This window comes from Carcharhinus amblyrhynchos, chromosome 1 (genome assembly GCF_965287045.1).
Source record: "Carcharhinus amblyrhynchos chromosome 1, sCarAmb.v2.hapA, whole genome shotgun sequence".
Classification (NCBI taxonomy): Eukaryota; Metazoa; Chordata; class Chondrichthyes; order Carcharhiniformes; family Carcharhinidae; genus Carcharhinus; species Carcharhinus amblyrhynchos.
This window is the reverse complement of record NC_137324.1, coordinates 119,666,266-119,680,689: the sequence shown is the minus strand read 5'-3', so window position 1 is coordinate 119,680,689 and position 14,424 is coordinate 119,666,266. Positions and strand designations below refer to the sequence as shown.

Below are 14,424 nucleotides of genomic sequence, written 5' to 3'. Positions count from 1 at the left end.
CATACAGTTTTGGCCTCCAATGTAAAACAAATTCATTCATGTGATGGAGTGGATATAGCACAGATTCAATGAGATGTTGACACGAAGAAATATAATTATGAAGAGATACTTGAAAAATTATGACTATTTTCATTGGAACAGAAGAAATTATGCTGTTTCGATAAATGTTTTAAACATTTTCAAGGAATGAAGAATAGATATAATTTGTAACCTCGTTTAATAATATTAGCGCAAACCTACACAATCATCATTAAACTGCTACTTTTATTGCATTGTTACTTCTTAAAACCTTAACAGGATCAAAATGTCTCACTCTAGAAAAAGCTACATAAAGCTGTCCATCAAGACAGGCCTAGAAATGGAAACGCAAACTTGTCAGAAGCCTAGACTTGTGATCTGTTTAGTCATAAATATGAAAGTCTAATTAGGAACTGATTTCTCTTGAGAAGGCAAATTTGAATGTCATGAGCTCATTATTCGATAAATAAACACACTTATTTTCTTGAAATCTGCTTGTTATAATATCAGCATCTACCATTGAAGAAATCAGCTTCCTAACTGCAATCTTGTTCCATAACAAGTCCTTGGTTGGGTTTCAAGTTTTGTAGCAACATTACAACTGTTGCTTCCTTGAGTCTAAGTTTGTATGTTGGCAGACCCATTGGAGTTAGACTGTGCAGAAATTTGGAGGGTTTTAAATTGTTATCATCTTTTTCTATAGAATCAAACTAATGCATCATTTTAACTCACAACAGCTTTGCTAACTTTATCATTCAAATTTTCTTTCTTAGTTCAAGGGAGAGCTTTTGGATAAGAAGTTGTATCAATTAATTGTCCCCACCATTCTATTACATGTAACCAATTCTGCCATCTCCATCCCATATCCTTCCTCATGTCATCCCTACCACATTCTTTTCATCTCTTCCATGCCATTTCCCTCCCACTGCCTCACAGGGATAATCTTTCCACTCAGAGTAACTTTGTTGTTGGGCTCTGCTGATTTTTGTTCTCCTCCAAACCTCCACGACACCACAGTCATCAACCTGTTAGAGGGTACATGTGTTTCACTGCTCTAGTCCTTTTTGTGTCCCACACACCTCTGTGTGCACCAGGCACTACCCACCAAATAAACCCACCAACAAATGGGCCCTTTGGGCTCACCAACACAATGTTCCAGAAAAATAAATTGGAGTATTATTGTGATAGTGTATAACATACAATAGCACACAGAAATGTCCAGAGTAAAATTCAATGTGGACAGTGGTAATAGATTACATGATCAATGTGCAGCCTGTTCAATATGCCTTTTTGTTGGATTACAATCCAACTTTAGCCAAGTCTTTGTTGCCTCCATGCTTGATTTCTGAGAAATTTTCCTCACTGGCCTCGAAGTCCATTCAACATAACCTCCAACTCAGATGCAATTTTTGGCCAACAACCAGTGCTGCATTGGGCTGGCAACGGGATCTTCTGGTCCCAACATTAACAATAGGGTTTCCCGTTGAATGCATCGCTCCTCACCAGGAATCCTGCAGGTGGGTTGTGTCACTGACCAGAAGATTCCACCTATGTGAACAGCTGGACAATTCCAGCCAGTTGATTCACACATTTATCACTCCTGTTCTTACCAACCCCCATTGGTTAGCCAGTTCCCAATATATTAACATCAAAATCCTGATCCTTGTTTTCTAGCTTCTCTTGAGGCATGACTTGCCCTATTTCTGGGATGTCCTTCAGCCTTACTTTCCATTCAGTCTTCAATCCATACATGTCATGCATTCTTCCTCCCTCTCTCCATCAGTGGGAAACCTCACTCATTGGAATCTTTTCATCTTGCTAATTCTCTTCATGTCCTCAAAAATGTCTGTCAATTCATTTGACAGTATTGTTACTATCCCAGGTTTCTCCAAAGCATTTTTGGGCATTTACTAAGCTAAATGGAGTATATAAAGCATGATGTTATTTGTATTTTGTGATTAACCTGTTAAATCTTTTGTCAAACTTTCAAGTAACTATGTCAAAGCAATTATCTGTTGGAAGTCAAATTCTTGCTTCTCAATTGTCAGGATGGGTTCACTCCCCTAGCTGTTGCACTGCAACAGGGTCACAACCAAGTAGTTGCCATCCTACTGGAGAATGACACCAAGGGAAAGGTACGGCTACCGGCCCTGCACATTGCAGCCAGGAAAGATGATACCAAATCTGCGGCACTGCTACTACAGAATGATCATAATGCTGATGTGCAGTCCAAGGTATGGCAATGTGTGCATTGTTTTTGACTGCTGATAAAACTGAAGGATGAACTTGCATCACCTCATGTCACTTGGAAAAATATTTTAGTGAGATTGTGTGTCCTTTTTTGCAGCATGTTGTTTACCTCCCATTTCACAGGTAAAAACCAGAATGAATGCTGCTTGCATTCATTCTGATTTCTTTGGTTTATTTAAGATTTTGATATGTGTTCCTTTTACCACATGATTCACATGGACATAAAAAAATGAAAGATGCAGAACAAGTTACTTCTGTTTTATTGGTGACGCAATCCTTTGTTATTTTCTCCTTTTGCTCCTCACTATAGCTCACATGCTCAAGTTGGACAACTGATCTGTTCCTGGGTTTCCACTAATCCTTTTTAGTAACTTGTTAAAGGGAATAGCTTTTAAGAAGCTCACTCTCAAATTCTACCTCTATGTGGAAGAAGGTTGATCTCCAGAAAATCATTTAGATTGATGTTGAAAATAAATCTGCAATTATGCCTGAATCTGAAGTAAATCATAATAATGTACATTTGATAGACACAAGTGATTCCGCTTGTTGGATATTATTTGAAGACATATTGAACGATAGTTACTTTTCACTCATTTGAATATAAACATGCATATCTCTTGGTCCTAAATAGTTTCTTAAGCAGAACCTTTCTCGTCTGGATTAGGTTACTGTTCACAGTTTCACGACATGGTCAACAATGTTTCAGCAGGAGAATTTGCAGCTTCATGACACAATTAATCATTTATCACCGTGAAAGTCATAACCCATACTCTTACTGCCATCTGCTTCAGCGTGCATTCTTGTTTGGAGCACCTTGGGATTAATCCATCCAAGGTATCTGTGCTGCTTCCTGCACACTGCTAGAATTAATGGGAAATATTCAATAGAGATTAGAATACTGAGACTAGGCTGACAGCTCAGACATCCTTTACTCAGGTTGAAACACCTGAGCCCCAGACAAAATATTATTTGATTGACAGCTTTGGCTCTCTGATTTGTGCAGTCAATTTCACAATATTTGTTTACACACGGTTAAATGGTTTCAAGGCCTTGCGATTTCTGTTATTGATACTTTAAGGGGTCTGGGTGATAAAGACATTTGTTTGCCTGTAGTGAAATTACTTAAATATAGTGGAAAGAAATGAATGACTGATTAAAGCTTTTTTTATATATCCTACTGTCCTAGAGTTCATTGGTTCTATACAGCATACAGTTTGTCAATGATCATAGAAGTACCATAGCCTGGCATGAGGGGCCATGGGGTAGATGGAGTACCACAGTTTGGCATAGGGAGCATGAGGGGCAACAGGGGATTTGTGGGTGGAGGCTCATTGCTTGGCATAATGGATTTGAGGTAGTATGGGTGTGTGTGTGGAGGTTCATGCCTTTGTGGACGCTGCAGATGGGCCAAGCTGAGAAATTTCCTGACTCCCTTTACCCACCTTAGTGGTGAAAACCCAGTCTCAAAAGGTTTGGGAAACTCGGGTTTAGGATAAACAGTTATAATACTCCCTGCAATTAAAGCAAATCTGCAAAATCCTCTCATCCCAGTTTCAATTCCATATCATCGATCACCCTCCTAGTTCACCATTATCAAAAAACTAGCATCTAATAACTGCACCTCCTCCTACTTTCTTGGAAAAGCATTAGATAAATTATTGAGAGTGGGATTGAAGGTTATAAGCATAGATAAAAATGATGAAATAGTCTGGAACATGATGGTTTAAGTCTTCTGGGACTGTGGCTGTGTCAGTTTATCATTAAATTGTCAAAGCTGTTATTGTGGCTTGTGCAGACAGACTAATACCCTGAAATTTTGTGTGCCTGTATTCACAAATCAGTAATCTAATTGATGCTGGTTTATCATTTTGAAACTGACCTGTGGCTCAGTTCCTGCCACAGAAGATTGTGTTTTTTGTACAATAGCTTAACGAGGTAAATTCTACATGGTTTGTTGAGGGTATGATCTTGTGTTCTTATATTATTGCAATGTTACAGTGATATAATGATTTGGATAGTTGAGACCCATTGTTGTTAAGTTGCATTTATACAAAAGCCATTCCATGGCTTTAGAATATATTTGATGCTTCTGGGGATGCTGTTTACTATGTTAAAGATGGTAAATAAATAATGTTATTGCCTTTTGATTGAGGTTATACATTACATTACCAGTCTCTGTTTGGTTCTGCAATACACGCATTGTGTTTGCTGTGCCGATTATTGTGACAAAGCATCCTGTGTGGTTTCACTGATAGACAGTCCTTTGTTTTAGTGCTGCTTCCTATCTTAACTTTTTCATTTTTCTTCCTTCTTACACTTATTTCTCTGCTTCTTATTAACGCTGGCCCAGATGATGGTGAATAGGACTACAGAGGTATATATCCAGACCTTCTCATATTGTCTCATTTATAGTTTGAAAGCTGCCCTTCATATTTATATCACTATATTTCCAAATCTTTCAAGTAAAATAATTTTCTGTTTTTAATTTCTAATATCTGGTATTTATAGTATTTTATTTTATGATTTATCATTCCTTTGAGCACATATGCCTTCTTTTGAAGGGCAGGCAGACTCTGAGATTATGCTTTTCCTTCTTGTTAATGGTTCCCTTTTTTTCCCAGAGGTTTTAATGATCTCTCCTGCTGACATTGTGGGAGAAATTTGAACAACTTCCTCAGCAATTCAAGAGCTTTGTGTTGGAATTCCAATACACAGTCTTCACTGATAGGAGTTTAAATTGGTCAGTCAGATCGATGTGAGCAGCCTCAAGATGGGTGGAAATTTTACTACCCCTTTTAAAGCTGATGTTTCGACTGTTACCATTTTTAAAGTGGCCCACCACTGTTTCAAGAGGTTTCAGCTCTTTTAACATGCAGATCAGAATCATATATAGAACTCCCAATTGCTATTTTGGGAGACAGTTGGGTAGAGTGTGTGCTGCACATGTTTTACAGGTGGTACAGATGAAGAAGGCCCAAATGGTAAGTTTAAAATTATGTTTGTGGGGCCAGGCAGAGCATAAGTTTTCCTCTGTTTTCACAAAAATAATCTGAATGGTGCTGTTTTAGGCTCAAATTTTAACCCTGCTGCCACCCACACCCTTTTTCCCAACGTCATTCGGGTATCTTCTGAACCATAAGCAATCCAAATCCAGAAAGTTGTAGTGCAATACCCATCTGGCATCCTTAGCTCTCCAATTCTGTTTAAATGAGTCCTGGTCCTTAAAGTAGCTCCAGCCTCTACAGACCTGCTATTGTGACAAAATCTAATCCTTCACTTTTTTCTGGGTGTAAATTACTCCAGAGTCTGCAAATTCTAAAATTTCTTTTAATTGAATTAAATTTTATATTCTGTATTGCTTCCCAGTTGATTGTCCCTTAATGCACTGGCATTATTTGTCAGAATAGTTCACCCAACAGCATAGTCACACAGTAATGATACAATTAATATAATGGCTGTCTGTTCTCTATTATAGGGCACTGAAGCTTGAGACCTACCATGCACTCAGTGTACTTTGTGCCACCCAGTATTGCTGGCAAACATGTAACCCTTGTATTAAAGTTTAATTATTTAAATTAATAGAACTCTGAATAACTCCACTCCTTGGGCAATGCTGCAGTTATTCAATGGAACTGCAGGGCAAATTTAAATAGTTTTTTTTCTGTCATTTTATCACTTCCATCGGGACCATTCTGTCATGTCGAGCTTTGGGCCTTGTGTACCAGGCATTAGCCTCTTTCTCTTCTGCAAACCAAGAATGTGTGTTTAAAAATCAGGATGCCAATAGCTGCTAATGTGCCCTTGTTACCAAAAATTCTATCCATGAATTCATTGCACTTGTAATATTATTAAGGAGAATAATGTAATATGACAATGAATTGATCTTGCATCAACAGGCATCTTTTCTTTTGTCTTTATTCCAATCGAGTCAAATCAAGTCCAATTCAGAGTCTCAACAAGTTGAGACATTCCCGATCCAAGCTGACAAGACAGAGCTCTCCCCTCCTGTCTTGGGCTTGATCTACATGATCCAAGCTGATTGGAGTAGGCATAGCTCCTTCTCCAAGGCTTGATCTCATTTGCATCTCAGCCAAAAGGTCAAGATGCCGCTTTTAAAAATTGCTTCAAATGAAGTCAATACAAACTTAATCTTAGCCAAAAGGCTGAAATAGGCATCTTTAGACAAGAGTTTTTTCCACCAAAATGAAAGAAAATTCCATGGATGCCGGAAATCTGAAATAAATACAGGAAATGCTGGATAAATTCAGGTCTGGCAGCATTTGTGGAGAGAGAAGATAGGCTGGGCGAATGGGCCAGGAAATGGCAAATGGAATTTAATGTTGGCAAGTGCGAGGTGGTCCACTTTGGTAGGAATAATGGTAGGAAGGATTATCACTTACGTGGCGAAAAACTGCAGCAGGCGACGGTGCAGAGGGACCTTGGGGTCCTTGTGCATGAGTCGCAAAAACCCAGCTTGCAGGTGCAGCAGGTGATCAGGAAGGCGAATGGGATGCTGGCCTTCATAGCGAGGGGGATTGAATATAAAAGTAGGGAGGTCTTGCTGCGGCTGTATAGGGCATTGGTGAGGCCACAGCTGGAGTACTGTGTGCAGTTTTGGGCGCCGCACCTGCGCAAGGATATTTTGGCCCTGGAGGGAGTGCAGAGGAGGTTTACTAGGCTGATGCCGGAGTTGAGGGGGTTGAGCTATGAGGAGAGGCTGAATAAACTGGGCTTGTACTCGTTAGAGTTTAGAAGAATGAGAGGAGATTTCATTGAGACGTATAAGATGATGAATGGGATGGATAGGATAGAGGTGGAGAGACTCTTCCCGCTCAGAAAGGATAATAGGACTAGGGGGCACAGCCTCAAGATAAAGGGGGGGCTGTTTAGAACGGAGTTGAGGAGGAACTTCTTCACTCAAAGGGTGGTGAATCTCTGGAATTCTCTGCCTGTTGAAGTGGTGGAGGCTACCTTGCTAAATATTTTTAAGACGTGGGTTGATGGGTTTTTGAGGAGAGAGGGGATTAAGGGTTATGGGGAGAGGGCGGGAATGTGGAACTGAGCCACGACGGATCAGCCATGATCTTATTGAATGGCGGGGCAGGCTCGAAGGGCTAGATGGCCTACTCCTGCTCCTATTTCTTATGTTCTTAACGTTTTGACTCTGTACGTCTCTTCTTCAGAGCTCTTCTTAAGAAACATGAACTTTATTTGTTTCTGTGTACAGGTGCTGCCAGACCTGCTGAATTTTTCCAGCATTTTCTGTTTTTATTTTTGGTTTTCCACCACATGCACCTCACCAACCCTGACATCAGATTGAAAATCTGGGTCTCAGTTCACTTAAACACCAAGTTTGCGATCAGTTTGTAAATATTAGATATTTTTCAATCAGAAACTCATAATTAAATAGAAAAATGACAATATTGGGTAAAATACCTGCGTCCTTGCATGCAGTGAGTTTTCACACCAACAACAGGAAATCTCCCCTCATTATAATAACTGTGGTTGTGGCAAATTTGCAGAAGGCTAATCCTAACAGTGTTGGAAATCACAGATCGGAACCACATGAGCAAAGCTCTTCTTCCTGTGGTCTGGAATCACTCCATTACCATACTGCAACTCATTATGCTTTGTCCTTAGTTCAAATGCAGCCGCAGGATGTAAGTAATGAACTGAGAGATGTGCCCAAGTATAATTCTGCAAGTAAAATCAGGAGATTAGAGTCATTTTCTTTCTGGTACTGATGATATTCTGATTCCGTTTATGGAGATGGCTGTTGTTAAGTTCTGTTTTTGAGTGAACAGGGGTCTTATTGGAGATTTGGGTGTCAGACACCTTGAAAGTTGAACTATAAGCTGGTTCGGTTTACATTTTAAATGTTTTTTCTTCCTATTCTCAGAGTGGGTTCACTCCTTTGCACATTGCTGCCCACTATGGAAATGTGAATGTGGCCACTCTGCTATTAAACCGAGGAGCCGCTGTGGATTTCACAGCCCGGGTAAGTATTTTTTCTTTCTGATTTGGATTTGTTATTTTTCCTGCTTTTAGCTTTGCAGCAGTCATGCTGTCTTTTTTCACTATTCTCAAGCTATGAAGAGAGTGTACAATGGTTTGATCATGGTTGACATCAACATAAGACTGCACCTATCTAAGGAGCTGGATTTTCTGATCTTGCCTCCCTGCCCTGAAAAGCAGTGTTCTAGAATAGCAAATATCTGACATTGCATAGTATAGTTTGCTGAGAACAACAGTTTGATGACTCAATGGTATCTGAAGCTAAGGCATTTCTTCTTCAGATTTGAGCACATTTACCAACATTTGAACCCACCAATATACTGAAGCATACCCATGAAATCAAGTATTAAATGGTTTGCTTTCATGTTACCTGCAGTGAAATTGTGATAGAAAAGAATAGGGCAGAATTTTTTTTCAAATATTAGCATCATGGACAGTGTAGTACTCTCTCAAGACTGCATTGCAACTATACGCCCACATACTCAACTCTCTGGTGGGACTTCAAACAAATAACCAAAAGCAGAAAGCTCCATTGTAGTAGACACCCATGCCATCATGAGTCTTACTGCTAGTGCAGCAGATCTGGACTACCCAGCTGAGGTGGTGCAGCTAGGGCTAGTGGCTGTGGTCATGGGGGGAGGTCAAAGTGAGCCAGGGGGTGATGGGAGTTGCAAATCAAGTCTGGTTATTCCCTTTTGTAGGGGGATCCCTTGGGGAAAAAACAGCTTTTAATTATGCTGGGATCTGATCATTTTCTACATCTAAAGCAGGGTCAGCTGGGACATCCATGATAAACCTGCAGTATCTGTATGCTGGGACACAATGAACTTGTGGGTGTTGGGGAGTCTGACATTCAGAGAGGCTCTATCCTCAACTTGACTACCACATTACCTCTTGCCCCATCCCCCACACCCTCAGTGACAATAAGTCAAATGGCCATGGGTTTTCAAGGCCAATATCTTTTGTAAACATCAATGTTCCTCATGGTTTGTGCAGATTGATCTATTTTGTTTAAACTTTGGCAAAAAGTTTGTAGGTGAACCAGCTTAGAAAGCTAATGCAATCAAAGGGAAATCTGGCAAAACTCAGAAATATAACAGCAACAAAATCATAAATAAAATTAACATGCTTGCACCCCAGGGGTCCTTTATCCCGTCTATGGACAACAAATTGATAAATGTGTATCACCTGCTTGCCCTTTTTGCCCATGTGATAAGTGCAAAACCGCATGGGCAACATAAAATCTCGGTCAGTCAACTCTTTAAAGGCCTTCGTTGGCCCTTTAACTGTAGGTGGGTGCAGTTCTTCGTCCCGCATGCTCCCATCAATCTCAACATTGCACACATGCACAATGACACTGAGATGCACACCCCACATCATCCCACATAATTTTATGTGCATTTTGATCAGACACGCACGGAGCAGAGTGCCGTAAAAGTCTAGCCAATTACTCTATGTAAAATATTCTGGGTAACAGGACGGGAAGAAAAGTTACAGCAAACTTTTATGTAGTATTTATGAATCAAGCAAATGACTGCATTCCACCATTAGAATCATAGAATCCCTGCAATGCAGAAGGAGAGCTTTCAGCCCATTGAGTCTGCACTGAGTTTCCGACAGGGCGTCTTACTGAGGCCCAACCCTATAACCTCAATAACTCCCCCTATCCTACACATCTTGGACACTAAGGGACAATTTAGCATGGCCAATCCACCTAACTTGTACATCGTTGATCTGTGGGAGGAAACCAGAACATCTAGAGGAAACCCATGCAGACATGAGGAGAATGTGCAAACTCCACATGGTCAGTCACCCAAGGAGGAATCAAACTCAGGTCCCTGGCATTGTGAAGCAGCAGTGCTAACCACTGTGCCACCTCAATAATAGAACATAGAGCGCTACAGCACAAACAGGCCCTTCGGCCCACAAGTTGTGCCGATCATATCCTTACCTACCAGGCCTATCTATAACCCTCAATCCCATTAAATCCCATGTACTCATCCAGAAGTCTCTTAAAAGACCCCAGCGAGTTCGCCTCCACCACCACCGACGGCAGCCGATTCCTCTCACTCACCACCCTCTGAGTGAAAAACTTACCCCTGACATCTCCTCTGTACCTACTCCCCAGCACCTTAAACCTGTGTCCTCTCGTAGCAATCATTTCAGCCCTGGGAAATAACCTCTGAGAATCCACCCTATCTATACCTCTCAACATCTTATAAACTTCTATCAGGTCACTTCTCATCCTTCGTCTCTCCAGGGAGAAAAGACCAAGCTCCCTCAACCTATCCTCACGCCACCCAATCCAGGCAACATCCTTGTAAATCTCCACTGCACTCTTTCAATAGCTTCCACATCCTTATTGTAGTGAGGTGACCAGAACTGCACACAGTACTCCAAGTGGGGTCTGACAAGGGTCTTATAAAGTTGCAGCATTATCTCCTGACTCCTAAACTCAATCTCTTGATTAATGAAGGCTAGTACACATACGCCTTCTTGACCACATCCTCCACCTGCAAGGCCGATTTAAGAGTCCTATGGTCCCGGACCCCAAGGTCCTTCTGATCCTGATTTCTAATTCTGAAAACATTAATGCAATTTAACACGGAACAAAAGCACAGTGAACATCCTATCTGAGTGAGTTTAGAAGAAATTATAGCAGGGACCTAAATAGAAGCATCTCAAGGAAAAAATTACAAGTGCAGGCGTATTAGTGAAAAGGAAGCCATGCTGAACACATTACATACAAAAACGCCATGTACAGCTTACTTTCGGATAGGTACAAAAGAAGTATTCAATCAATCTTAAATCTGCTATAAAAGTCTCAATCTGATTAGAAAAAGATTTGGAATGTGAAGATCTATTTCAAAAAATTGAGTTGCTGACCAGAGGAACGTTATATCACCATTGATAGTCACCATTTGGGGGAGATGGTGGCAGTAATATTACAGCATTAGTAATCTTGAGGAACAGGCCAGTGCTCTGGGACATGGGTTCAAAACGTACCATTAGAAAAAGTTGGACTTTGCATTCAGTAATAGAATCTGGAATATAAAGCTAGTCTCAGTAACGGTGACCATGACAACTATCATTGATCATTATGAAAACCAATCCAATTCACTACTGAGGGAAATCTGAAATATCTGATCTGGCCTACATGTGACTCTAGATTCAGCAATGTTGATGACTCTTAATGGCTGTCAGTTCAAGGGCTATTAGGGATGGGCAACAAATGCTGGCCTTACCAGTGATGCCTGCATCCTATGAAAGATTTAAGAGAAAAAAATAAGCAAGTCACCTTGCCAGTCTATCCAGTTAGCAGTATTTTATTTCTATTGTGAGAAAAATTAAAATTAAATTTGATGGCATAGAACCTTCAAGTCCAGGAACAAACCAGATGATCCAATCAAACAGGTGATATCACTGGGAATTGCCGACAGAAAGAATGGCAAACTACAAATTTGCTTGAATAGCAATTACCTGAAATAGGTTTTAGGAAAGAAAACATTTCAAGATTTGAGTGCATGAGAAAATATTGGCCTAATTTTCAAATGTAAAATATGTCAGGTTTCTAGTATTTGAAATTGAATGAGAAAGATTCAAGTCATTCAATACTCCTTATAGGAGATACAAATTGTTGTGGCTTTCCTTGACTATTACTTCAGCTCCATAGGTATATCATGAAATGTATGGTATAAAATCACTGACAAAGAGAAATGCAGTGTCAGACTTTGAAAATTACCACATAATTCAACCTGAAATTTAATGGCCATTGCTTATTTGGAGTCACTGAACTGACTGGTGATCATCACTGGTGAAAGTTTTAAAATAAAAAGCACTCAGCTGCTAGCCATGGGTTACAACTATCATACAAGAAAGGAGGATGGCAACTCCTTGGTATATTCAGTGATTTGAGTCGATTCATTTGGGTGAATCAGAGAAATTATCATTATTAAGACTGCTAAATGGAGCTAGAATCATAAACTAACAAAAACACAAGCAAACTGAAAGGGGGTGTTCTTACAAGAAAGGACAGTAGGACTAGGGGGAAAAGATAAAGGGGGGGGCGGTTTAGAACGGAGTTGAGGAGGAACTTCTTCACTCAAAGGGTGGTGAATCTCTGGAATTCTCTGCCCGTTGAGGTGGTGGAGGCTGCCTCGCTAAATATTTTTAAGACGCGGGTTGATGGGTTTTTGATAAGCGAGGGGATTAAGGGTTATGGGGAGAGGGCGGGAATGTGGAACTGAGACACGACAGATCAGCCATGATCTTATTGAACGGCAGGGCAGGCTCGAAGGGCTTGATGGCCTACTCCTGCTCCTATTTCTTATGTTCTTATGTACAATAAGTAATTGCGAACTTCTGCAACCCTGAAAAATCCATAACAATTTCAGCAGCTGCATCATTGCTGTGTGATTAGAAACTGTATTGTCCCAGAAGTATGACAATCAATAACAATGTGTCACGTGTCATATTCATCGATTTGTGCAGAGAGAAGGTTTGTAAAGCTTAAGAAAAGCAATTATTTTGCATTCTACACTTTTTAATAAAAGATTCAATCCATTCGTGTATGGCTCTTTCACTACTTTTGAAATCTTTGAATGATTGTTCTTTGTGAATACAAAAAAATGGTCAGATTGCAGAACTATCAGCAACAGAGGTTACATACATATGGCAAAACACAAGACGTGGACCAGAATGCGAAAGCTCAGTGCGAAATCTCCTGAGAATGTTCAAGCTTAAATTGACACATTTATTATGGGTCTGCCAGTATCTGGCCAGAATATAAGTCTAATGGGAACAGAGTCAGAAAAGGTGAGACATCTGGGATCCTCAGTTAAAGAGTAATAGAGGTTTGGGCACAAATAATCAATATTGTTGTTTCAGAAACTCAAATGGATTAGAATAGTAGTAGATAAAGGGATTATGACTTGACAGTAATACCAAAACTTTTATATAACAATGTTTATATAACTTTATATAATAATAATGGCAAAAAATTCATAGCTGGCATCTAGCTCAGAGAACTGTGAACAGTAATTATGTAATATATATTTTCCCAAAATAAATCAGGATAGCAGCCATAACTTGGACAGCAGTGGTTCAAGAAGACAAACACACCATCACTTTCACACGGGCAATTAGGGATGGGCAATAAATGCTACCCAGTGATGGCCACATCCATGGAATTAATAAAAAAAGGTTGCCCATCTTGCTTTAAATATAGACCAAAATATACAAATATAGAATTATCACCACATCATCTGCAGTAAACATTTGAAACTGATTTCTTGATGCGACAAGTGAAGGGCTATTTAGTTGTTACTGAATGCCATGTAATTTCCTCAGAGACATGCACGAAACAAAACATCCCAGACAAAATGAATTGACGTCACATGAAAGACATGAAATACTTAAAGTCGTTAGTGCCAGTGGTCGACAGTTTTCAAGTATTGTGTTCAGATATCTTGCCAATGGATGCAATGCCATTTCTACAACTCCAGTTTTTAATTGTGCACATTTGGAGGAACTCATGAAATAGTTCAGGCTGTGGTTAAGCAAAATCATGAAATTGTGTGGCAGAGAAGTGATCTAAATTTGATTTTTTAAGTTTGATGTTTTAACCTATTAGAAAGCAGGTATCACCAGCACAACTCCTCTCTGGGAACAAGAACCAACCTACCAATCATGGCAGAATTACTGATTACTAAGATTTGCTTAAGTGCAGAACGGAACTACAAATAAGAGCTCATGATTGTAATTATTTTTCAAAGAAATTTCTTGAAGTAATAATGGTTTTCAAAAGGAGAGAGTAAATCAAACAAAGATAAGCTCTCTTGAGACTAAAATCTGCTGAGAAAGTGGTCTTGGAAATTAGACCACAAATACATAGCCAATAATGCCATCAAGGAACAAACGCATCCAGGGTACTTGTGATGGAAACATAAATTTCCTTTATTTGGCCAATGGAGAAGCAAATGAGAATTAAGTTAGCAATGGATCTGATTTAACTGCAGTATTTTCATTTTGCGATGGATCAGAGACAATAAAAAATATGCCCATAACCAAGGCAGGTTTTTGGAGTAACATTGCATCATTAGATTAGACATCCTGAATGATGAACAAAGAATTGAATGTTAA

At 39.8% G+C, this 14,424-nt stretch overlaps 1 protein-coding gene across 1 annotated transcript in view; it reads left to right on the top strand.

Annotated features, from left to right (window-relative positions):
* The window catches only part of LOC145344555 (ankyrin-2-like), an 831,416-nt gene that overhangs the window by 609,458 nt on the left and 207,534 nt on the right, over nt 1-14,424 (top strand). Inside the window, exons 8-10 of the mRNA XM_080191753.1 lie at nt 2,067-2,252; nt 4,619-4,642; nt 8,168-8,266. Coding sequence (XP_080047879.1) covers nt 2,067-2,252; nt 4,619-4,642; nt 8,168-8,266 — 309 coding nt within the window. The remainder of the gene's footprint in view (nt 1-2,066; nt 2,253-4,618; nt 4,643-8,167; nt 8,267-14,424) is intronic.